Source organism: Vespula vulgaris, chromosome 11 (assembly GCF_905475345.1).
Source record: "Vespula vulgaris chromosome 11, iyVesVulg1.1, whole genome shotgun sequence".
NCBI lineage: Eukaryota > Metazoa > Arthropoda > Insecta > Hymenoptera > Vespidae > Vespula > Vespula vulgaris.
The window spans coordinates 426744-453190 of NC_066596.1; the positions used below are offsets into that span (position 1 = coordinate 426744).

A 26447-nucleotide genomic window follows, 5' to 3' on the forward strand; every position below is an offset into this window, starting at 1 on the left:
TCAAATAGCTGTAATATCGTTGGCGTATCTGTTATTGATATTAGTTATGTTTAGCTTGGACAATCGATTTTCTTAGATTATGAAAGTCGAAAGTTGATGATTAATAAACGATAAGTGAAAATGAAAATAATGCAAATATATTTGGATGAATTGAAATTCGTAAACTATCTTTCAAACATAATAATACATTAATCTTATAGTAATTCATGTGTAACTAATTTTTTGATTAAGCTATTCGTTTGCATTCTATATATTTGTTCTAGTAAATAAATGTTCAACTTGCGCTATTAGGTTATATACGTAAGATGTATATTTTAGAAAGAAGATTAAGTTTATTTATGCTAGTACTAGGTGAGAATTCTTAGTATTCCAATTTAATATGAATTGATACAAATAAAAGGATAATTTATAAATTTGCAATTTTAATGTTATTATTAATATTATTTAGCTTCGATAATAAGTGTATTCGGACAGACTGACGAATGTGCTGTACAAATAAAATCTGAGGATAATCTCTCTGATAATGATGTAACTGCTATTCAAGAAGTTTTAGAACCAACGACGAATGTATCATTAGAAAATAGTTCTGTACCTAGTACAACAAAAGTAAATTGTTTAACCGACAAGACTTATGGACCGGTGGAAGTAAGACAGTATTATAAATTACTTATTTATCATTGATAAGCTTAAAAGTCTATATAATCTTATATAATATTACTTATAGTTAGTCAACGCAACAAGATTTATGGAATTGCTGATCTTAGAACCTGGACCGTCAAACCGAACTAGAAATGACAAGGATGGTAGACAACAACCAGGAACATGCGTATTAGTTTTGTTTTATGCAAGATGGTGTGTTTTCAGTAGTCAAGCAGCACCACATTTCAATGCATTACCAAGATCATTTCCTCACATAAAATGTATAGCTATAGATGCAATAAGACATCAAAGGTATGTAATTAATAAACTGCAATTTTAAATGTACAATATTTATCTTCTAAATTATTTTTTTTTATTTGTAGCTTTAATGCACAATATGGAATAGTAGGAGTACCAACATTGATGCTAGTACATAATGGAAAACCTGTAGCTAAATTTAATAGCACTGTTTACACTCTGGAGTTATTTGCAAAATTTATTACACATCTTACAATGTTTCAAACAAGTGGTTCTTTATTTGTTACATCTGCAGATTTTAGTGGTCCAGTACCTAGCACACCTTCCAATGAAACCGATTATTGTTTAGTACTATCTTGGGTTTTTATTGCTGCATGTACTTTATATTTCACATCAAAAAGCAGATGGTGGCAACAGTTCATTGAATTAGTTCAAAATACATGGCGAGAAAGTAACGCACAGCACGAGCATGTAGATTAAATTTTTTGTAAATAAAATAAATATGTTCATCCAACTAAAAAAGTTTGACTAAGAATAATAGTATTGTGATATTTGATATTGATAAGTAAAAATATATATCATCTTTAAAACCGAATAATGTACCCATTATTTTACTTTTACTATAATGTATACTAATTATTCAATTTTTTTTATACGATGATCATAACTATTAAAGTAGAAAGTATTTCATATAAATTAATATAATTTATTACGGTAGTATTTTTTTTGTTTATATGTAATAATTATTATTTGTACAAATTTATTGTCGTATACCAAAATTTAGGTCAGCAATAATTTTATTGCGCATTTTTTGTCAATTGAGTGTCTAAATACTGATAAAAATTGATTATAAAAGCCATAGAATGTTATCAAATGTTAAATATTATAACAATTAAGATTGATAAAATTCATACATAATGATTTTGATATTGGAAAAAGCTACATTACGTTTTCATTTTATATTTTGGATATTAAAAAAACCTATATTATTTTTTATTTTGACGAACATGAACTTGACTTCGATAGTTACTCATCAGATTTGCGTTGTGCCTGTAATGGCCGACTTCGCGATTCGCTTATCACTTCCCTAACTTCATGATTGTTGTGTACGGCAATTGTTTGCGCTGAAGTTCGTCTCTAATGGATTTGTTATTACCGTTGATGCCGGTTGAAAGTGGTGATTCTTTTTGAAAACAGAATAACTACAAATAAGTGGACTTTTTACAAGAAAGCTGACATATCAGGTCAGATAAAATGACTTTGTTCGGTGCTTTTATAAATTTAGATTGTGTATATTTTTTATCGTTCGACGTCAGGTTAGCTCTTCTATAAAAAAAATTGTGTGCAAATTTAATTTAAATTTAGATTAGATTAAGAGACATTTGAATACAATTAATAGATAAAAGATTAGGTAGATTGTTATAAAAAAGAGTTATAAAAAAAAAAGATGGGATCATTGAATCTAATTTGCCCGATGTGCTGTGGTGAAACATTTAACGATCCACAGTCTTTGAAGTACCACTTGCTCAGCATGACGGACAATTTGTATTGTCCTGGATGTTCGCAGCGTTCAGATTCGGTAATGGCGTTGATACAACATTTGGATCGATGTGGCCAAGACTCAGAACAGGAGATACATCAAGTTAATAAAGAAAATATGGAGCAAGAAACTTCGAAAGAAACTGTCACAGCTTCCGAAGTTTTAATGGTATATCATGTTTCGAATTTACGATACGAAAATGTATAGTCTTGTGCTAATGTTATTATATATTTACTATTTATAAAATTTGTTTATTTGTTATTATATATGTTTTAAACATCATATTTATGTATTTTACATATATGAAATATATTATATATATTATTTTAGGATACAAATATCGAGCAAATTAATCAAACCTTTTTAGCAACTGTAAATAATAGTGGTATTATGATAGTAGGAGGATCTGAAACCATTCAAGTTGATGAAAATGGTGTGTAACAATTTTCTTTCATGTATATTTATTTTATTCTATTGAATATTATTTCTGACATAAATACTAGGAGACATTAAAGTAATAGAAAAGATGGACACAGACAAATCACAAGTAGATCATAATTCACTGGACTTCAATATGACTGAAAAATTAAACAGTATTATTAATGAAACAGTAGAAGAATCTTCAACTTCAAATTCATTAGTGACTCCATCAACATCTGGCATAGAAGATAAATCAGCAGATAAAAATATAATTACCATTTTATCCAGTAGTTCTGAACTTTTGGTTGGAGATACTAGTACTTTGATAAATTTGGACCATATAAATGATGTTGGTGAAATTAATGATCCTGCATTACTTCGTGTTAAGCAGGAAATCTGTGAGGTAAAAGTAAAGGAAGTACATGTTGTTGTCTTTTATATCTTTGCACATGCATGTATATGATTGGAATCTTCATATACAATTTATAATATTTACCTTTATTTCTCCGATTCATAGGTCTAAAATAATTCTTTTAAAAATTGATGATGGCATTTTTTATCTATTAATTTCAGAGTTTATCACAAAAGGGATGTTTCATTAGAAAAGTATCTTTAAAATATTACAAAAATAGTATTTATAATAATTTAAATATGGGTGTTGAAGTGTTAAGTTTATATCTTTATTGTTAGTTTTAAAGGACATTATTGTTTGTCACAGCTAGAACCAGAAGCAGTTTATAGTTGTACAAGTTGTGACATGAGCTTCAATTCTGTTTTGGAACATATAAAACAGTATCATGATGGTCAAGAAGTATTGCTTGAAATGGCAGAGCCATTAGATGAGTTACCATCCGTACCTACGACTTCTGCTACTGTTCCAAGTGAATCTGAGAATGCTATTAATCCACAACCTGAAACTATGAATACCCTTTGTAGCGAAGAATGTGTAGATAGCGAAGGAAGATTATATACTAGAAAAGTTGTACAAATAGAAAAATTTTGGGATAAAACTTCAACCGCACCACCGACTCAATCCACGAAGGCGCCGATGATCGAGAAATTTTTTTCTAATGTAGAAGGCGTGAAGGTATGGCATTTCTTGAATAGTACAAACTATACAATATATAACTATACAATATAATAGAATTGTAAAATATTATAATTAAATAATATCTGTAACGACTTAGCTTATATTTTATATATCAAGGTGAGTGAGAAAACTACAGCTCCCACTGCCCCTTCGAAAATGTACAAATGTAATCAGTGTTCGCAGCAATTTACAAAATTAGCATGTTTTGAAGAACATATATGTCCTAATGGTAATAATCATTGTGACATTTGTGATCAAGCATTTGCTACACCAAACGCATTACAAATTCATTCAAAGATACATGAAGGTGACACTGATTCTAATCAACAAGTGTTCCTATGCACTACATGTGGTACTGAGTTTTGTTCGCACAAAAGCTTACGATTGCATTCTCGAATGCATGCGCCAGTGAGAGCACGACATGTCGATGCACCAGAAGGAACTCTTGACGCAACATTTACTTGTCCTGAGTGTGGTAATTTCATCTTTTGTGTAGATAATAAATAATAAATTGTATTCTTTCATTAAGTGTGTCGTTAACCATTTATAGGTAAAACCTTATCAGAATCGTATAAAGAAGCACACATGTCGCTGCATACAGGTGATTCCGTAACGTGTACAATATGTAATAGAAAGTTTGATTCTGCCGATAGTTTGGCGATGCACGCTGCAGTGCACAACGAATTGAGTCAGTCACAATCTCCGACTCCTCCCGTTGTAAATGAAGTAAGTGAATCTGTCGAAACACAGAAACCTTATCAATGCCAACACTGCGGTCGACGATTTACTAGACCACATGAGAAAGTAAAACACGAACGTATTCATACTGGAGAGAAGCCTCATGTTTGCGAAGTATGCATCATATCTTTCTTTCTCTTTTTATATTTTTATGATTCTTACATTAATTTGTATGCAATATTAGTATAAAACATCTTTAGAAAGAAACGATTATCTTTCCCTTGTTAGGTTTGTGGTAAAACCTTCCGTGTTTCATACTGCTTGACATTACATATGAGGACGCATACAGGAGTAAGACCATATGGATGTCAACATTGTGGCAAAAGATTTAAAGCTTCTTCAGTATATAATCATCATTTACTTACGCATGGAGAAGAGCGTGCTTATACTTGTCCTTACTGTCCCAAAACTTTTAAAACCAGAGTTCAATTAGCTGGTCATAAGAACAGTCATACAAAGCCATTCCGTTGTACTGAATGCTCCAGACCTTTCGCATCCTTATATGCAGCAAGAGCACATATCCAAACACACAAAAAAGATAATAATTTAAAGTTTAGTTGCTATGTCTGTGGTGCATCTTATGGCAGAGCATTTGCTTTAAAAGATCACTTGAAACAGCATGGTCAAGATACATCGATTCCACCGGAACCTGCCCGAGAAGAAGAAGTACGCGAAGGCGATAACTTCTTGTTTCCAGAAGAGGATATGGAAGATGATAAATTAATTATACCACCTTCTGTAACAGTCGCACAATCTTCTGGGGCAGAAGATACAGATTAAAATCGTGATAATCTAGTCGTTTTAATTCGTAGTTCGCTGTTTTCTGTGTGTTTATTCGTTAGGGAACGAAAAGATTGGATTCCGTCTAACTATATGGTATTTAAATGCTATTAGCGTCAATTCTTCTTAAAAATTTTTGTAAAATTCATAATTCTTACAAAAATGTTATAATGTAATATAATTTATAACTCCGATTTGTGATAGTAATGTAATTTTATGGTATAAACATAGGTTTGTTAATGTCATTGCATCGAACTTTTACTTCAGTTTGAAAGCAAATAACAAAAGAAAAATATTTTCGAAAGTTATTGTTTTTAGTTTACATCAATTAAAGGCCTCGAGAAATGTATTTTTTACTAAGTTAAATTCATAAATTTGTATATCCTGATCGAGTTAAATGGAAATTTTAAATTAAGTGAGTGAATATCATATTAATATTACTTAGATGATTTATTTATCTATATTGAAACTAATGAAAGTAAAAAGAATATAATCAGACCGCTTCTGATTTTATACACAGAATCCAATGTTGTCATTCTGTTTTTCTTAGACAATGTTATTTTTGTTGAAAGATCTTTTCAGTCTTCCTCATCGTTTGTTTCTCTGAATGAGAAAAAAATATGTATATTTAGACAATAATATACGTCACTTTTCTATCTTCGTTGTAGATAAAAATGTATCGAGTAATATTTACTGTAATTGCATTATATATTTTCAAACTTTGAAATTCTTTGTTATGGCTTTGCAATAGATCAGAGATACATATAACTATTCTTTAAAAAGCATCTAATTTTAGATTTGAAGCGGAACTGATTAACATATAAATTTGTTAGTTATTTTATAAAATACAATAATCCTATGTACAGTACTGATAATAGACATATCTTTTATAGTTACAAAATATTGTTAGCTATATTGATTGCTAAAAAGAGTATTTATTTTGGAAGCAAGTTTGAGAAATAGTGCATTGCATAAAATGTGTAAAAATAATCCTAATCATTAATCGAGTATATGAATGTTCATTACCCTAATTGTTAAATGTCCGTTTTCCTATTATCTCTAGAGATATTAAATGAAAAATAATATGAACATAATAAACTATTTGTTTTTACGATAGTACACTTCATTCTGTGGAAATCATAAAATTGTAGTTTTTTAATTTTCATATTTGATAGTTTTGAAATAAAAGCAATGCTGACTCAGATAAATCTGAGATTGACTGATTAAGTTATAATCTAAATGAGTACAAATCAAATTTTGCTAATTATTTTACGACAAGAATGTTTATTTAATATGTTGGAAAGAATGAAAATGAATTACTAAATGTGTGTGAAAAAAAAAGAAAAGTAAATGTTGTAAGTGACTGTGTTAAAATTGATGTTTATATAGATGTTTATATATTCACGTGTAATATGTAATAAACATTGCTTATGAAATCCGTGCTCTAATAAAACGTATTACAACAATCATGCATTTTTCACAATACAATCCTCATTATACCAATACATTTGGTAAAATTTAAATAGTAATAGATATACGTTCGATATTTGAAAGAATTTGAATGATATAGTTTTTTTTTTAACTTTTTTTCTTTTTAGATAAAATTTTACCGTCAAAGTTATCATTTTAATGGTTGAAATCTAGTTTTAGTATTTAGTATTAGTATTTCTCTTTATAGACTTAACTAACGCTTGTAATTCTACATCCAATTTTTTATTAATTTTGAATGGTTTCTTTCCATTTTCCGTCTCCTAATGTAAAAAAAAAAAAAAATTGTATAAAAATTTATCATGATACAATATGACGTAGTACTTACATTGACTGGAATATCCTCGGCTCTTCTTTTTAATTTCTCTTGAATTAACGCTTCAGTGCCCTTAGTTTTTCTGTAATGAGGATCTGCAGGATCAATATTGAAATAATGCGATGTATAGAGTGCAGCAAATCTAGTGTCCTTCACGTTCACTTCAAAATCGTCCTTCTCAATTTCTTGTAGATTTTGTTTTTTCTTCAATCTCTTACGTTTAGATTTTGATAAATCTGTATTAGCTTCAATTTTTTTCATGTTAAAATGTTTCTTATTTTCAGTCTCAGTTTCATCCATTAAAAGTAATTCTAATTCATCTGCACGTTTCGTTTCTCCATCTTCTGTAGACGAATTCACGTCGTTATTTTCTTCAGGTATTTTTTGTTTTTTGTAACGTAATTGGCCATTTCTCTCCTTAGAAGAATCAATGTCAGAATCTCCCGAAGTCAGTATATTATCGTCGCGTAATTCCTTAAATTTCTTTAATTCTTCCTTTCTTGCTTTCTGTTTGGCCTTTCGCTTTGCTAAATATTCTTCGAAGGGAGTCAAATCTTCGTCCTTATTTAGTTTTTCTTTGACCAATTTTTCTGCTTTCTCCTTCGTTCCTATACCCCATGTAAATTCTAATTCAACATCTTTTTTTTTCTTCGCTTCTTCATCTTTGTCTAACTGTTTCAATAAGGACTTATATTTCTCAATGGGATCATTAGATGCATTTGGATCATCTTGATTTTCTGTTTCACGTGTATTATTTTGTCCACTTTCCTTGTCTAAAATACGGACATATTATATATTATCATGATGTAAAAATATTTATAATTACTATCAATGACAAATACCTGTATCATCATCACTAGTTGCATTTGCTAAATAGGCTTGTAAATCATTTTCATTTATTTCGTTAATTTTTCCAGAATTAAGCTTATTCGCTATTTCTTCTCTTTCTAGATTTGTTTCATCCCAAGTTAATTCTACCTTCACTTGTTGCAATGCAGTAGTTGTAAATTGACGTGGTTGATATTTTGAAAGTTCCGGTAATTCAGTACATACTTCTCGAGGTTCCTAAAATACAATATTTTTTTATAATACACGAAGTAAAGTTTATAATAAATAAAGATAAAGAATTTTCATACCTGATCGAATGTCATGTCATTTGGTATAAATCTTAAATCTAATTTTGTTGCTGTGGATTCGTATTCAATACCATCACACTCGGTGTAAATTTTGTTTGCTGTTTCTACGGAATCACATTCCAACACTGCATAATAATACTTTAATCGGTTTAATTGATATCTTCTTAATTTTTCCATATGATAATCTGAGCCCTCTTCATTCTATAATAGTTAAGAAGAAATAAATACGTTTATTTTTATAGAATGTTTATACGTGCTATAAATTATCGAACTTACATCACTTTTACTATGAATTTCTTCTGTTTTATTATTAACCAATTCTACCGGTCCTTTTATTTCTTCTTCTTTCATACGTTGTAAACCAAATTCTGATGGATAAATCTGTAATATTGGCAGAGTTTGTAACAAGTGTTAACACTCGATTAGTCAAAAAATTGGTTTCAACCGTTTTTACAACCATTTCTATCCGAAATTTCGCCATGTTTTTTCGAGGAATTATAATTTTTTTTTATTATATAAATGATGCATTTAAAAAATTCGTTTTCCTCTTTTGTTAATTTTAAGATACATATATGATATATTTTAATATCCAGAATATTGTATTATATGTTAGTTAATATACTGTTGATAATTGTTAATGTAAATCTGGGATAGTAGTTCTACCGTTAATACTTCAATAAAATGTATGTTTTTAGTTAAGAATAATTAATATTACCTTAATAGAATAAATAAGGCCACCACTGGGTAAAAATGAATTAAATAGAACCATTAAATCCACAGCGCGTATTCTATCCCAATCCATATTGCAGATAGCTAATCGATGAGTGCTTTCTTCTGTCGTTTCCGCATCTTTATCTAATTCACCCCAACGATGTTCTATGTCTTCACTTTCATCTAAATGTTAAATGAATATGTTTTTAGTTATTTATGTAACAATTTTGTTACAATTAAGCTGTAATAGCAAGATAATATGTATAATACATTACCACTGTACTCGGAACTTTCTTCATCGGAAGAACTATCAGTTAATAAAACTCCTTCACCTCTAGCATAATTAACAGAAAGATCTTGTAATCTTTCTTTCACTTGATCTGTTAGTTTTAAATTTTCATCTTTACTTTTTATATGTAATTGTTTTTCATTTTCTCTCAAATCTGAATCTAAATCAGTTGTATCTGATGAGTTATCAGTATTTATATCTACACTCGTACTTTCCTTTGATTTTATAGATATTAAGTTATCTTGATCAGAAATATATTCGTTTGAATCGTCTTTCTGGTGGACCACACCCTCATTTTCTGCTTCTCCATTACTACGCTTCAGTATTCCTTTCTTTCTAGCCTTTTTTGTTTTGGAACTAGCTTCAGGTGCAGCAGCTTCGTCTTCACTACTAGTTAGTTCATAATATTTCCTAAGATTTTCCGTTGAAGTTTGGTTAATACGTTTTCCACGTTTATCAATTGTATACTTTATTGAAAATTTTTTATCTTTAAACATACTTTGAAATCTCTTATCTATTTTAATTTTACGTCCAATTTTTGGAATCCGTTTAAATTTAGGATCTCTGGTAATATGCGCAAAGCGTTTATCAGTAATTATGGTATCCATAATGATGGCTTCACTGTAAATGTATGAAATAAAATAAGAATAAACTATTTAACTACGTTAATATATTATAAATTTAATACTACAAATTATCACTAGTCTATTTCAGAACATGAATAAAAATCAGCTAAGCTTTTATAATTTAATGAGCGAAATATCAAGTAATATACAATTTTATATTTGTAAAAATTATTATAATTAGAAAATGATTTTATAATATAAAATATCGTATTAGTTACCAAATGTCTTATGATGTGTTTCTTTTCAGGTTATGTTTAAAAGAAAAGCTTTACCTTTAGCAATGTTGTTTCGTTAAATCGATTTTAATTACAAAAATAATTATAACAAAAATAAATGCATTTAAACGTAGCAAAAATTTATTATTAAAAAATTTTAAAAATACGCACGTGTATTTTCCCACGTGGACTGATACACTTATTGCACGTTTTGTTAAAAATGATGTTTATATATTTCCGTTGATAAAGACGATCGTTATAATATCGATTGAAAATATACAAACTAGCCAAGCCGTTTTGAAAATTGATTTCACGTTTGCCGCTAGATGGAAATACTGGGTGAGTTTAGCCGTTGAAACAAAATTAAACAATTTGTAATTTCTGCGAAAATGATGAATATGTGAAATAATTTAAAAATATGTGCGCATTATTAATAATGCATAATCTGTTAACGAATAAAATCATTTTGATCGTACTTTCTATTAGTTTTACTTTTAAATGTATATCATTGAAGCAAACTATATCTAAAATAAACTTATTAGTTTCCTATCTTGGAATAAAAAGTCGCCATTTTTATTATTTTTCCAGAAATAGTGCAGTCTAAAATGAAAGAAAAATATGAATATATTCGATCGAATAGGAATTGTATATTACGTATACATATAAATACATATTATATATATAATATATATATCATCGTATATTTAAATTACACGACACACAAATTACAGCATCTTATAAACATTATGGACAAACCGTAGGAAATCAAATAGGAAATGTGCACGAATGTTCGATTCCACTCTTCTCTCTCTCTCTCTCTCCCACTCTCCCTCTTTCTCTCTCGTTTATTTTCTTTTTTCTTTTCACATAACATGAGGTATATCTCGTATATTAAAATTAAAATAGATCGGTACGACGAACGAGTCCGACTGTGAAATTCGTCTGCCTGATGAGAGGAGTACATAATAAAAGATGGTCTAGAGGTTGATACCATATTGGATGAGGTAAAATAGGCTTAAGTTAGACATATTTTGTTCGATAACGATTCTTTATAATAACGAGCGGTTAACGAGAAATGCGATAGAGAAAGATAGATATTATAAATACATAGATTGCGACGATTTTAATTTTTTTTCTTTATTTTTCTCACGTTCCATCGCAAATACGCATAGTGTGATATAAAGCGCGTATATGTTCGATTATTTTTGATTACCTTTTAATTAGTTCATATGAGACATGTAGTGTGAAGTAATACGCGCTATATATACACTTATGATACAACTTATGCGACAACAACGATCGACGCATTTTCGAATAAACGAATAAAAGACCAATAAGATTGATCGTAAAATCTAATAGATCAGACTTAGTGCGATTTATTTCATTATTTTTTCTAATTATTTTCTGGGACGTAATTTCGAACATTTTTATAATAACCAACAGATATCCGTGGATTAATTAATTTTTAACATTTACCAGAGAGCGATATAGTATCGTATTAAGAAAAGCTAATAGTTCAACGGATATTAGAATGTAGAATTAATTTTATTAAACAGTTTGTTGATTATTACGCTTGAAATAAATTGTGTTAGAAAAAGGATTGTTTAGGATCGATTACGAAAAATGTTGAAAATCGATATAAATTTTACCTCGTCGTTTCTAACGTGAAAGCGTTAAAATTTGTGTTCTTTTTGCGAACGATTCTTCGAGGTCCTTTCGTGTTATCACAAATGTACGTTCTCGCTGCTCGCTATTAGACGAAGTTTGCGATATCGCGTTCTAAAATAGAAGAAATTCTATAGAGATAGATTAATAAAGAAGAGGAAAAGGGCTTGACGGAGGGTTCAAAGTACACGGAATAGTATCCTCGTTGTAATACGAGGCGACGCTATACAAATAATATTACACTAACTACAGTGGGTATTAGGTATTTGCAATGTTTTTTTTTTGTTGTCTTCTTGCTCCTTTTTATACACGTATACATACACAAGTGCGTAGATTTAATTTTAATAGAGATACGAATTACGAAACGATATATACCGATACGTTTCGGAACGTGTGTGCGTGTCCGTGTGTGTTGTGTTGTGTTCGTGTGTATAGGGTAGTCTCTCCATTTATTACTCGTACTTGATACGTCCTTAAAAGACGTCTTAAATCTCTAATAATCGTTAAAACCTCCTAAACGAATTTGTACATGAGGCATCACGGGATATCAGCCGTTTCGTATCGACATGCATGACTTTTTTTATCTTTTGGTCGTTCCAACGTGCCTAGGCCAATTTCCGATTTTAATAGTTATAAGGATATACACGATGTTTGTTTCATGTTTACAACATTTTTCTAATTGCTTAATTATTCTTGAATTTGCTTGACCATTTCTTTTTTTACTCCTACTAATATTCGCGAAGATAATACAGTGAAAATAAAATGCTATATAAAATTTTTTTCTTTATTTTTATAACGTTTCGCAAACATAGCACTCGTAATACATTAGAACGTGAAACGCTTGGAAAATATCTGGACTACAATCCGCATTGATTATTTCACACGTAATAACGTTGAAATCATTGTTTACGTCGGCAAATAATCGCGGCGAAAGGAAGCTTTGGCTTCTCTTCTCGAAACCCTTTGCACCTTAGGTCACGTTGTCCTAACCTAGTTTACGATCGTAAAACACTTCGATTCGGAAAGTAAGATATCCGAGACGAGATATCTACGGCTAAAGCTTGAACGGAGAGGAACGTACTGCAATATCTGCATCGTCCCTCTCTCTCTCTCTCTCTTGCTCTCTCTCTCTTTCTCTTTCTCTCTCTCTCTCTCTCTCTCTCTCTCTTTCTTTCTGTGAGAGAGAACACATAACGCTGTGACGAAATATTTCCTCGCAACCACCCACACCATCGGCGTACAATCACGAAGGCATACGTTTCGTCATAACCTCCTTAACCGGTGAACAAATATCGAGGTAAACCACACGTTGTTGGACTCTCTCGATAGCTTCGTCCCGAGAATCGAAGAAAATGTTCGCCAAGCTCCGTTAGCCACCATCTTTCTTTTTTTCTTCTTCTTTGGCGGCAAGTAAATTCAAATTCTTCGAATCATTCGGAACTTTCCTTTTTCTTTTTTTTTTCTTTTCTTTTTGTGGTCCAGCCACAGCGAGCAAAAGCCGAGCAAAATATTACGTTCCCGATCTCACGCAATTGTCGATGGAAAATATCGATATCTGTTAAAAGATATCATATTTTGGTGAAGCGTTCTTTTACATACCATGCTATGTATAACAATGTAATAAATACGATGAGAGAGAGAGAGAGAGAGAGAGAGAGAGAGAGAGGGAGAGAGGGAGAGAGACAGAGAGACAGAGAAAGAGAGAGAGAGAGAGACAGAGAAAGAGAGGATAAGAGCATACATACGTAGAGTTGTGTCTGTGTGTCTGTGTCTCTGTGTGTACGTGTGTGTATATGTATATACACGCGATGAGAATCTTTTAGATTAGCTAAGTGTCGAGAATGAATATTTTGTCCGGCCTCTCTTGCGAACGTTGTAGTAGTAGTAATAGTAGTAGTAGTAGTAGTAATACATACATACATACAAAACAAAGCGATCATGCATTCTCGAAATCTTAACGCGAAAGTTTTATAATACCAAGCCTTTGAAAATTGAATTTCTCTCGAAGCAAGGCGACCGATCTTGTTTTTTCTCTCCTATTTTCCTTTTAATTTCTGTCGATGTCGAATTACCTTTAATTTATCTACGTAAGCGGTGCAATCGAAACGACGAAAAAAAAATCCATCGAGAGTAAAGATCGTGATCGTCTTAACCATGCGATCGTTCGGAATAAATCGTTTCGTTGAGATACTAAGCGAGTAGGTATGTAAGTACTCGAACGTACTCTCTCTTTCGTGTCTCCTAGAACAACGTTTTTCGATCATCTTTCTGAATGATTCGCAAGAGACTAGACTTACAGATGCAACAACGATAACGATCAGACGCTCTTTAAAATTGAGTAAACGTTTTCTTTTCGGAGCATATCTTCGTTCATTATCAATATGAGAAAAAAAGTTACCTGATTTCAAAAAGCAGGTATACATACATTTATTTTGCGTGTCAGCATTTATAAATTATTCGTTCTTGTTTTTTTTTTCCCGGTATAGATAATTTATTTTTCTAGTAACGAATTTGTTCGAATATCGATACGACAAGTATCGTTCGATATATCGAAAAGAGAGATCGAAAAGTATCCATTCTAAGGATGAGAAAAAAGATTGAAACGATTCGACGATGACTGTTTTTCCTTTTCACTCGTTGCTTCTACGATCTATAAAGTAGCGTCGTCGAATTTTTCTTCTCTTTCGACGAGTGAGGAAGCACCGTCGATATATTTTCTTCTTTTTCTTCTTCAATTCTCTTCGTTTCGTCGAGGAGTTCGTCTACGTAACCATGGCAGGTAGTTCACTTGGTATGCTGCTTCGGTAGATGTCGCTTCATGTGCAACGCGAGATGGTCGCTCCTCGCGAACGATCGCTCGCAGACAGCGCATTTGAACGGTTTCGCGCCAGTATGCTTCCGATAATGCCGCGTTAATTCGTCGCTTCTCGCGAATCGCCATTCGCATTCCGGCCACTGACACTGGTACGGTTTTTCCCCTGCAAACATAATTAACGAAACATGTCAGATTCATTTTTTCTTTTTCTTTGCTTTTTTTAAACGAGAACAAATTTTTATGTGTTAAATGTACATATAAAAAAATGTAAACATATATAAACATAGCATTATCTATAGTACATATCAGATTTACCGAAAAGTTTTCTGGGTTTAACGCGTCGAATAATTTTTAAATATAAAAGAAATTTTTATGTAAATAAAACATAAAATTTTTCGATGAACCTAATAGAATATATGCATGTTAAATGTATCTATGTGTTTATACAGGGTGAATTATATCACGTGATCGAAAATTTATCAAATTTGTTTACAGATAAAAGAATGTTTATCTTTGAAAAAGATATTATTCTCTAATAAATCAAAAAGAAAAAGTGTGAATATTTCCTTATCGCTGATATTGTCACCATTTTGATTAGTTGGCTCAAAGAAAGGGATACCTATTAGAGGGAACAAAGCGTTTGCTCTTTGCCAGAAGATTCGTCCTCTCTTTCTCTCTCTCTCTCTCTGGCGCACACACGGCCGAGATGCCGCGGTGACCTTTAACTGTACTCGCATGCTGCAACACGCTCACCTGTATAAGCCTGCGAGCCTACTCTCGTAGAGTGCCGATCCGAGGCAGTTGCAGGATGCAACAGGACGAGAGATAGAGCTACCGCGAACGCGCATGCCTGCATTCCGTTGCAACTCTAACTTTGGCTGATTAACAAAGCCTACCCCTTTTCTATCTTTCTCTTTATCGACACGAAGAAACCGTGACATATATGTATAACTCTCTTGGAATAGTTTCTCCTTTGTCTCTTACTCTTATATTAAGTGCTTTTATCTTCTTATGCATGCAAAATTTTGTTTTATTAAACAAACTTTTTTTTTTATTTCAACAATAATTGTTATCAAATAAAGTTACATTTAAAAATAATTAATAAACAATAAAGATTTATTTTTAAAATAATCTAAAACAAATGGATAGTTTTATTAATATATATATATATATATATATATATATATATATATATATATAATGTGTATATATGTATGTATATATAACTATACTTTTCAAAGATTATTTAAAAAATATATTATATATATGTATATATGTATATACATATAACCACACACACACACACATACACACTCATACATATATATAGATACATATTTTTTTAAATAATATATATATTTTTGTATCGTAAATATGTTCTAATCCACGCATGTATACTACATATATACACGTATTGGCGAGTGGTAAGTTCAACGATGCGGATACGGTTTGCTTACCCGTCCGCATTCCAGTTAACATTTGCCAATTAACTTCGCCAAGGCAGCCGGTCGGGGGCACGACGATTAGGGCGACGTGTATTATACGTACTATATATAGTACAATACAAACATATATATATATATATATATATATTGCGTGTATACACATACACAGATGCTAGTTAGTTATACGGTATCGAATTTCGTAAGATTTTCTTCGTCAAGATGTAATCGCGTCTCCGTGGTACAGCCTAATGTTCCCGTTAGATACACTTTGAAATAACAATTTCTCACGCAAAGCTTCGTGAGCAACTAATGATACCGATTTACGAATATCATCGATGTTAAACCACGAAGGTATAGTCAATTCCACGTTTGTATTCCCATACAAGTTTTCGAATCCTAATTGACGAATAATCAACGATCTTTTAAATCAAATTCGCTTCTTTTTAATTAATGTCAAAATTAGATTATGTAATTATGACATTGAAAACAAATGAAACGAAAAATAATACTATCAATATTGTGATTACAGAAAACAATTATGAGGTTACGTCTTGAGCATTTTAAAACTATTTTCAATTTAAAAATTACAAATTCAGACTCTTGTTGCTCTTAAAAATAAATTCAGCTATTTTTCGCTAACTATCAATGATAATTAATTTGACAAAAAGGTTTTTCTGAAATATTTTTTCAGGAATATTATTTATTACGTCTATCGAAAACATCTATTCGATCATTGAATAAGTTTTTAACTTTCAAGAACGAATCATTTTATCGATTAGGAATTTAAGAGTTTCTATCAAGATGGGAAGAACTCGTTAATATAAATAGAGAAATATATTAAATATTAATAAATTATTAATTAAACATTAACAAACGGTATGCAAATGATTTTTTTTGTTACTTAAAAAGCAGAAAAAACTTTTTCAATAATCATACCATATTACTTTGATCACAAATTCATTTTACTATCAACTAAATAAATAATAATCCTTTTACTAGTTGAAATAAAAATATTATTTTCTTCTTAACATGATCGAAGAACAATCGGGAAACGTCGAAAGTTCGATAAACGTGCGCATACGGAGAGAAAGAATGAAGGAGGAGGTTATGGTTGAAGGGGGAGGGGAAGGAAGAAGAGGACAGGAATCTCTCTCTCTCTTTCTCTTTCTCTTTCTCTGTTTCTCTCGATAGCTAAGAAATACACCCACTCATCCCAACTCGTTTCGTCGGCTCGTGCAACGGTCTCTCTCCTTCTCTCTCTTTCTCTCTCTTTCTCTCTTTCTCTCTCTATAGAAAGGATCCCAACCGGTCCATGGTTGGCACACGCATAGACTCTCATACGATCGGCGTGTTACCACCACGAACCACGTCCATTCACGGGTAGTACACGTTCGTGAGAATCCGTCAGAATATTTTCTTCCACTCGGCGGACTGTGAGAAGAGATTGGAAAGAGAAAGAAATAGAAATAGCGAGTAAATATGTTCAATACATTACTCTATTATTATTATTATTATTATTATTATTAGTATTAGTATTATTATTAAAAATACTATAAAAAATAATTGATAATTGATTAATCTTATTAAATATATTTTTCTTTTTTATTTAATTCTTTTTCAAAACTAATTGAAATAATAAAATATATATATATATTTTATATTTCTTACTAAATCAATAAATAATAGGAAAAAAAGACGAGAAATAGGAAAAGAAAGAAAGAAAAAAAGAAAAGAAGAAGAAACAAGCGGTCAAGTAGATCAAGATTTTGGTTCGGAGACAGCATCCGACAGAAAATTATTCATTTATTCTTTCTTTTTCTTTTTTCTTCTCTGAGGATGACCACGTGACAGGATCGACGAGTAGCTCGCACACGAGACTGCGGCATTTTCTTTGATACTTTACCGTGGCAAAAAACTACGAGGCTCGTGTCGTGAATGAATCCCATAGCAATGCGAGGAGAGAGAGAGAGAGAGAGAGAGAGAGAGAGAGAGAGAGAGAGAGAGAGAGAGAGAGAAAGAGTGAGTGAGAGAGAAGGGGGAGGACGGGAGAATAACTGACAGATTGCCGTTACCGAGAAAAAGGTGTTAAATCATCCGAGCTACGATTGAAATCTTAGGAGCTCCTCTACAGATCGGATTATATCGAGAAACTCGATCGAGTGAGTGCTTTGAACATTGCTTTTTACGATTCTGGATTTGTTATGTATATATACATAAGAAAATAAATTATTAATTAATTGATTTCATAATAATATAATAAACGTATTTTATATAACGTTATAATAATGCAAAATAAACATTATATTTATTTTTATAATGTTTATTTATTATATGATTTATTATAGGTATTGTTACGTAATGTTTGTGCTACATATAATTTATATGATGTATTTTATATGTTTATTGTAATGAAATAAATAATATATTATGTTATATATAACAATACTACAATATGTAGGCAATATTAGATTAATGCAAAAATAATTGAGGTTTATAATTGCGAAATTTAAAGATGTACATCGTTGAATGATCGACGTTGAGTTCTGCAATTTCTCGAGTTGTTTTATGTAAAGTCCGTTTCAATAATGACCCTTAAATTACATTTAATTGTCAATTAATAAAAGACCCTCCTCATCTTGAAAGCTTTCGTTTCCATTATGAAATTTTTGGAACCAATGTTGAACTGTACGTTCGCTAATGGTCTTTTGGTCAAAAGTATGGTTGATATTTTAAACAGTTTTTCCTGTTTTATGTCCCAATTTAAACTGATACAATAAAATAGAGCGAATTTTCTTGTTTTCCATGGTTAATTTAAGAGCTTACACTCGGACAATACTAAACGATAAAAACAATAATATAAACAAAACTCAGCAGTACCAATTTCATTCTTTGTAATATATTACAATAAAGATAAAAGACGTAGAAAAATTGGCTCCAAATGCAAAATAACAAAAATCGCAATTATTTTTGTACCAATTTAATATGTACTTGTACATATCATAAATATCATACTCCATATGAAATTTCATAACTCACAGTATAAGAATTATAAGGTTATAATTTATTTATTATTATTATAACAAGTTGATATAATGGACAAAAATGATTTATCATTTTTTGAATCGCCGATCGGATGTCTTTGAGATACGATACGATTCGATTATCGTAAAAAGAACAGAAATCGATACACGCAACAAGTATTGTCTGTGGAATTTATCGCGGTTGGACGGACCATTTTATCTCACATAGTTTCTCCTCGTTAATTCGATATCGCCCGCAAAGCCGCGAGCAACGATCGAAAGGGAGAAAGAAAAGAAGGAAGGAAAGAAGGAAGAAAGGAAAGAAGGTTCGAGCGTTTGTTCGAAGCATGCGATGATGCTTAATTTGCCTCGGGCCGTCCTCGATAATTTTGGATCACTTTCACCCGGGCCAATATATACTACCGATTCGAATTTACTTTCCGAAGCAATCGATAGATTGAAACAATTTGTAGAAAATAAAATGAAAGAAAAAATAAAACAAATAAAAAAGTTGAAAGATGATTGAAATACTATTATTATCTATTATTTGCTTATATATTCTGATTAGCTTTTTCGATATCATATAATTTCGATGTTGTACATACATATTTTATTTTAAGTCATATTTCACGTTTTTTTCGCCGCGAATGAGTATGGCTCATATTATTGTTATATCATATATTGGGTTGATGCTTAAACTTCGAATTTATTATTTTTAGTAAATAAAATGTTTACAAACTTTTACATCAATTCAATATCTAGATAAACCTATCTATATAGTTAATATTTCTCCAATTGGAGTGTTTATTGAATTAAATTATTTTTGAAATGATAAATAGCAATTACTCTGTGTAATAAATAAGAAAAACATTGTATAATAATTATGAAGTTTCCTTTTGTCTCTTTTTTTTATCATGTTTATGTAATAATTTTATTACTCTATAATGTAGCTTTCATATAACGTATCTGTGACTTCCTTATCATGATAAAAAATAACAATTTTTTTTCTTCTCTAATAATATCATGCAGCTATAAAGGTCAAAGAAATACGGAAATTGAAAGGCAGAACAAAAAATTGGAAGATATTAAAATAAAAGATATTAGTGACTATAAATCAGATGAATTTTTGTTAGATTCTGACTCGAACGAAGAGTAATCAATATTATTCCTTCGACATCGTATAAATATTATTGATAGTGATACCTAATATTGATAATCGCATAATAGATGAAGAAAACACTGTTAAAAAACATTTGCTAAGAAAATTAAGCATCACAATTTCTTATTTTTTATTTTATATAATTATTCGATGAAGATAAAAGTTATTTCAAAATTTCGAATTTGTTTATTTTGTATAAAATTGTTCACAAAATTATAAATTTTTATAGTTCATATTCGAAGGGTTAATATTTACTTCTTTTACTATTTTACTTATACATATATTTTTTTTTAGACAAAAAAATTTGATTGTAGCGAGTTAACAGAGCAAAATGTATCGTATAACGTAAAAGAAAAAAGCGAAGAAGAAGAAGGAGAATTCAGAACTAGGCGCCGTGCGAAGTCTCCTCTTCACTATAAATAGTGCCTCTTCGATTTTTTACGGTACGCTTGTAAACAGCGTTCGCCGGCAGGTCGATAGAGAAAAAGAGATAGAACGAGTGAGAGAAGGGAGATGGGAGAAGAGATGTACGCCAAAGTTGGAAGTGTAGATGAAACAGGAATGTTGCTCGCCTCGCGTACTCACACGTACGTGACGATCATCTTTCTCGGCATACACAACCACGCATTGTATACTTGTGTTTATAAATGTATGTGTACGTTCAAAGAGCTTTGGAAGAAACACATATTGCTATTCGCATATAGCAAGTGAAACAGAGAGAGAGAGAGAGAGAGAGAGAGGGAGGGAGGGAGGGAGAGAGAGAGAGAGAGAGAGAAAGAGAGAGGAAGAGGGAGAGATATTCTACAAAGATTTATATTTTATAAGAAAAGGGCAATTATGAGAAGAAAAAAAAAAGAAGAAAGTATAGTGTTTCATAAAAAAGTGAAAAGTAAATAAATAATATTGAATGCGAATTAGATGTATAGCATAATTTATTTTTTATAAGAAAAAAAGAAATAGTAAAAAAGAGAATAGGAGTATTGTGTATCAGAAAAAATAGGAAAGTAAAGTGACATAGAGAAAGAAAGAAGAAATAACGTGCTATCTCGTACGTGTGTCGTGTATAAAATTCCGTCTTTATACACGTAGCATGTTACGTACACGAGCGCTCGCGCGTGTGTGGTTTGAGTAGGAGTGAGAGAAAGAAAAACAGAGAGAGATAGAGATAGAGATAGATAGATAGAGAGAGAGAGAGAGAGAGAGAGAGAGAGAGAGAAAGAGTGAGAAAGAGTGAGAGAGACTGGAGCGGTGAATGCACGGTTCTTTCGTGAAAAGGCACGTAGAGGATCTCGGCCGTTCATTCAAGAAGAACGCGCCACGTGCCTGAGGCTCTCGAACCGCTAACTACGCCACTGCGTTCCATAATTGAGAAGTGAGATTCTCAAACTAGTTGAGTCCATACATATACATATGTATGTACGTGTTTATGTTATGAGTATGGTTTCCTCTTTTCCTTTTTCATATATATATATATATATATGATACACTTAGTACATACGCACCTATATTATATATATATATATATATATATATATATATATATATATATAGTGTGTGTGTGTCTATATATACACAAAGTGTCTCAACAATGTTACAAATCGATTTCTTCGTTACTCTCGATGATACAAGAAAATTCCGAAAGAACGAATTGTTTGGTTCAAAGAGATACACATTACGATATGGATCGATATTTTCTCAGTTATTTTTTTTGAGATTTCAAGATCATCGACATTTTTTTAAATGGAATTACACATTTTCATTGTCGCAATGTGTTAACCAAGGTGAAAACGAATTCAACGATTTATAATACTATGATTTTAACGTGACCTTAAATAAAAAAATCGTAAAAGTTAAAGAATTCATATAAATAATGAAATAATTATAATAAAAAGATTAATAAATAAAAATTTATTTTAATAAATGCTCAAAACGATGTTCATCAACTTCAATACATTTCTTTAAACGATCAATGATTTGGCCCTGTTTATAACCAATATTACCATATATAATTTTTTCATAGTTTCCGGTGTTGTGGGAATGTCTTCTATCATGAATTATTCATTTAATCGCATCCTAGAGAAAAAAATAAAGCTATAAAATCTGGTAAACGTTCGGGTCATTGAATATTTATCCCTCGATTGATTCAGCATAGCAGAAATTTTTCGTCTGACACTTGACGGATTATTGATGCATTATGAGCCGGAAATCCGTCACTTTACCATATTTGATATCTTTAAGCCGCGGAAATGTTTTCTAGCAACTAAACTTTTATGAAGTTTTTTTTTACTCAAAGTCATATGGAGATCATAGTATTATAGATTGTTTGATTTATCTTCATATTGGATATTATGTCGCGATGATAGAAATATATAATCCCATTTTTTGAAATTTCAATGACCTTGAAATTAAAAAAATTGATTTACATAACAATATATGCCCTTTTGAAACCAAACAATTCGTTTCTTCAACATTTTCTTGTATCATTAAAAGTAACGGAGATATCACTTTGTAATAAAATTATTGAGACACCCTGTATGTATATATGTAGGAGTATAGAGGATAAAACAAAGTGTTACATGCTGTTTTCTTTAAAATTATTTAAGATAGCGATGTAAATTTTTTTTTATTTAATTGAATAGAATTTGATTATTTATTGGATAAAAAAAATGAAACAATTATACTATTAAATTTAAGGGAAAGAATAATTCAAATTAACAAATTTATAGAAAGACACGATTTTGTTAAATTTGTTATGTTTTTTCGTAAAGACGGTAATATAAACATTGAGAAAAAGATTTTTTAAACTTGGATTAAAAGCGAAGATATAGGAAAGGAAAATGTCGATTCTCAGTTGATTAAAATTATCTACTAAAATTTTAGATCAGTTGTGGTTCACTCCAAACTTCAAATATCTAACTCTCGTTATTCTATTTTCTCATCGTCTGCTTTTCTCGTACGAGTTACGCGTACGAAACGATGACGGCTTACCGCAAAACCTCGAGGTATCAATTCGAAAGTGGTACATCGCACTTAAGATGCCTCTGGCTTGCTGCATTCCGCAAGAGGCTGACGCCGAATGGCCACGTGTGCAGGAATCGCATCTTGTTCTTCAGTGTTCGTTCACCACGTGTGTGTTAATCGATGTGTCGAAGAGAGAAGAGTCAAAGACAAAGAAAGAAAGGAAGAAAGAAAGAAAGAAAAGGAGAGAGAGGGGGGGGGGGGGAAGAGAAAAAAAACAGAGAAAGTTTGATGGTCAATTTTAAAATGCAAACATAACTTTTATCAACTTTTTCTTTTTTCTGTTTTAAGTCAATTCTTTACATTTTAATTAGTCTTATTATGATACTTGAACTTTCTTTTTAACGACTCATCTTGATTAATTCATCTTTCTCTCTTTCTTTCTTTCACATACATATACATCTAAGCAAAAGAGTATCCATGCGATGTGTTTGGACACGGACAGGATGTGGGTCGCTAGTTACACTTTAGTACTCGCATACCATGCTCGTGTCGTTCCTTATACGTTTACATATGATAGAGACGCTTGTGACACCAAGAGCCAGTAAAAGACGAAGAAGGTATTAGAGATAGATAGAGATAGAGAGAGAAAAAGAGAAAGAGAGAGAGAGAGAGAGAGAGAGAGAGAGAGAAAGAGAGAGTCTCCACTTGTATATGTATGCGTGGAAGAGAGAAAGAAAGAGACCGCGCCCTGCCCACGCCAAGAAGAGAGTCGGGACCGACTTGGCACTTTCAAACTCTCCGTCCTGCTTCGAGGATGAGCTACATACCTAATTGTTGAACGGTACATACTATTCGTGGTGCCCTTAGCCGCGCCTTGACGCGATCACTTCGCTAATTATCGCGATTCGTTGGTACGTTTCTTCTGTAAACATACACGCAACACGCATACACACGCATAATATATTCACAAACTTACCCGTATGTATTCGCTGATGGGCCTTCAGGTGCGAACTCTTCGTGTATACTTTCGTACAACCTGCAAACAAGGAAGAGCGAGCGTTTTAAAAATGCCGCCATTGTTTCGTTTTTTAACTGATCACTTATCCTCTGCTCGTCCGAGAAAAAGAGAAAAAGAATGACGAAGTTGATTTCTCGATAAATATGAGGAAATTACACCAGATTTTATTTTTATTAGCATAATTAATATATAATGGTAGTAATAAATTTTACAAACGATTTTGATTATACCTGTAAAAAGAGTTTCGAAGATTTTTGTGTCATATGACAATCAACGTATTTTACATGAACGAGATTCTTCGAAAGCGAGTAGATATAGTTCGAAGATATTGTATAACAAGCAAAGACTCATTTCGTTGTCCTAACATTGGTATCTCGTCTGTTTACCAGGATTTGCCTATCTATGAGGAAACGCAACTTTGTAAATTTTTGAAAGGTGAGACGCTGAGACAAAGAACGAGGACAACCAGAGATAACCGATAAACTGAAGGTGACGATCGTACGTCTCGGTTTGTTCAGGATAATTCGGTTAATTCTCTCAGTTTTTTTTTTTTCTTTAAATTGCATTTGAATCACGTGAATATGTATCGAGAAGTATCTTTTGACGTTTAGATCAGGGGATCTTTGATTTTTGGCTTTTAAAAACCTTATGCACTTTTAGAATTGAACAAAAATTTTAAAAAGCCTTTTGTTTGTGTTATTTGAAACTTAAAAAAATTTTACTATGAAAAATGTTGGAAAATGGAGAAGGGAATCGGTAGAGTGAAAAAGAAATGTAAGACTAACCTATGAAATCACAGTGGTGAACACGTCGCTTTTCGAGCTCAGGATTGTTCCGTCTGTTAAACTTGGTTGTGATGGGTGGCGGTTGAATCCGATGGGGCGGATTTAGAATAGAGGGTTGCGGATACGGCGGAGGCGGTGTCCGTCGCGGTGGGCCACCACCGATGGGCGAGCCAGGATCCGAGATGGGAGGTGTTAACGGTGAGATGTACATCAACCTGGTCATCGAGCCGTAAAGTGGTGAGGTCGTTGCGTTACCAGCTTGCTGAAGCGCCTGAGACGATCCGTGATGATTCGTCGAGGTGTCGTTGCTGTTACCGTTGTTATTGTTATTGTTATTGTTATTCCCGTTGTTGTTATTAACGTTATTGTTGTTCGCAACAGAGTTGGTATTGGCGTTTCCTGTATTACCGGCAACACTATTTCCATTTCCAGGATTACCCGGTGGGAAAGCTTTAAAAGACGCCGTTGTTGTCGTTGTCGTTGTTCGATGATGAACGAGCTGTTGTTGTCCACCCGTTGACACATTTGACTGTCCCGAATTTGAAAAGCTCTGTACTTGATTCGACGCTGGCCCTTCGAGCAAGTGTAAAGTCGGGGGCGCTGGCAACGGTTCCGTCTTTATTTCGACCGGTGAAAGAACTGGAGAGGTCACGTCGTCGGATTCCATTTTAATGTGAGATTGAGAGCCCAACATGTCCGCGTTCTCCGGGTCAAGCTTTTGAATGCTCGACGTGATGTCCTCCCAAAGAGGAGGCCTGAGAAAGACGTCGTCGTCGTTTCCACCTGGTTGACTCCTCGAAGATACGAAACTAGCCTGTGGTCTGCAAACTGGACCACCGACTTCAAAGAAGTCCTCCATGTGTACCGAAGACTCTCTCGTATCCTTATCCCCGTCATCTTCGTCTAACTTTTGCAAACGATCGAGATCTTGTCTGCAGAGAAACGTATCCAGGTCCGATGTCTGCTGAAAGCATAGTTAATCGATGTTAGATATAATTTATTAAGCTGGATAACGAATTTTTACAATTATTTGTATATAATAAAATTATTGCATTGATTCAAAAATTTAAGAATTTTTTAACGATAATAAGGTCTTGTTATCGTACGAGTAAAAACAGTCGCTTGCGAGCATTGATGTCTCCGAAAGTTCCACTCAAGTTGTAAGTGATTTCAATGTCCGCATCGAATTCTTACAAAGTCCATTCCACTAAGGAATTGTATCGACTAAGAACATCTCAAAATGAAATCGATGGATTTATTGTAATTCCTTTATTTTATTTTATTCTTTTTTTTTTTAAATTACCAGTCGACCGTCACGTATAAAATCAAAGCT

The 26447-nt window shown here is 32.0% G+C and overlaps 4 protein-coding genes across 6 annotated transcripts in view; 2 read left to right on the forward strand and 2 right to left on the reverse strand.

The window, feature by feature from the left end:
- The first annotated feature begins 26 nt into the window (after window positions 1-26).
- Window positions 27-1419, forward strand: LOC127067647 (thioredoxin domain-containing protein 15). The gene is made up of 4 exons (XM_051002844.1): window positions 27-351; window positions 449-645; window positions 725-951; window positions 1023-1419. Exons 1-4 carry the CDS (start codon window positions 306-308, stop codon window positions 1375-1377), a joined length of 825 nt encoding a protein of 274 aa, XP_050858801.1. The 5' UTR covers window positions 27-305; the 3' UTR covers window positions 1378-1419.
- A 370-nt stretch (window positions 1420-1789) lies between these two features.
- LOC127067639 (zinc finger protein 135-like) lies at window positions 1790-5490 on the forward strand. 2 transcript variants are annotated; one of them, XM_051002830.1, is made up of 8 exons: window positions 1792-2141; window positions 2465-2605; window positions 2768-2870; window positions 2941-3260; window positions 3576-3944; window positions 4065-4422; window positions 4498-4799; window positions 4914-5490. In XM_051002830.1, the coding sequence occupies exons 2-8, from the start codon at window positions 2480-2482 to the stop codon at window positions 5463-5465; spliced, it is 2130 nt and encodes a 709-aa protein (XP_050858787.1). In that variant the 5' UTR covers window positions 1792-2141; window positions 2465-2479; the 3' UTR covers window positions 5466-5490. The 2 variants fall into 2 exon arrangements, with proteins under 2 accessions (XP_050858786.1, XP_050858787.1); XM_051002829.1 differs by having other exon boundaries at window positions 1790-2605.
- LOC127067640 (ESF1 homolog) lies at window positions 3516-10479 on the reverse strand. Its single transcript, XM_051002831.1, has 8 exons — window positions 10418-10479; window positions 9392-10026; window positions 9121-9299; window positions 8682-8786; window positions 8406-8606; window positions 8112-8334; window positions 7282-8042; window positions 3516-7216 (listed from the first exon to the last, which is right to left on the reverse strand). Exons 2-8 carry the CDS (start codon window positions 10011-10013, stop codon window positions 7112-7114), a joined length of 2196 nt encoding a protein of 731 aa, XP_050858788.1. The 5' UTR covers window positions 10014-10026; window positions 10418-10479; the 3' UTR covers window positions 3516-7111.
- A 447-nt stretch (window positions 10480-10926) lies between these two features.
- The window catches only part of LOC127067817 (ras guanine nucleotide exchange factor P-like), an 88732-nt gene continuing 73211 nt past the window's right edge, over window positions 10927-26447 (reverse strand). Inside the window, exons 2-4 of one of the 2 annotated variants that reach the window (XM_051003179.1) lie at window positions 25115-26075; window positions 24288-24347; window positions 10927-14889 (exon numbers count right to left, since the gene is read on the reverse strand). In XM_051003179.1, the coding sequence (XP_050859136.1) occupies window positions 14696-14889; window positions 24288-24347; window positions 25115-26075 (1215 nt within the window). In that variant the 3' untranslated portion in view covers window positions 10927-14695. Of the gene's footprint in view, window positions 14890-24287; window positions 24348-25114; window positions 26079-26447 lie in introns of both variants that reach the window. The other variant, XM_051003178.1, reaches the window with a different exon arrangement.

Coding starts and splice junctions, on each gene's coding strand:
- LOC127067639 (XM_051002829.1), top strand. CDS start 2,345: ATGGGATCATTGAATCTAATTTGCCCGATGTGCTGTGGTGAAACATTT. Junction 3,261..3,575: donor TTAAGCAGGAAATCTGTGAG/GTAAAAGTAAAG, acceptor TGTTTGTCACAG/CTAGAACCAGAAGCAGTTTA. Junction 4,800..4,913: donor AGAAGCCTCATGTTTGCGAA/GTATGCATCATA, acceptor TTCCCTTGTTAG/GTTTGTGGTAAAACCTTCCG.
- LOC127067640 (XM_051002831.1), bottom strand. CDS start 10,013: ATGGATACCATAATTACTGATAAACGCTTTGCGCATATTACCAGAGAT. Junction 8,787..9,120: donor GCCTTATTTATTCTATTAAG/GTAATATTAATT, acceptor CCAATATTACAG/ATTTATCCATCAGAATTTGG. Junction 8,043..8,111: donor AACTAGTGATGATGATACAG/GTATTTGTCATT, acceptor TCCGTATTTTAG/ACAAGGAAAGTGGACAAAAT.
- LOC127067647 (XM_051002844.1), top strand. CDS start 306: ATGTATATTTTAGAAAGAAGATTAAGTTTATTTATGCTAGTACTAG. Junction 352..448: donor TTTATTTATGCTAGTACTAG/GTGAGAATTCTT, acceptor AATATTATTTAG/CTTCGATAATAAGTGTATTC. Junction 646..724: donor AGACTTATGGACCGGTGGAA/GTAAGACAGTAT, acceptor TATTACTTATAG/TTAGTCAACGCAACAAGATT.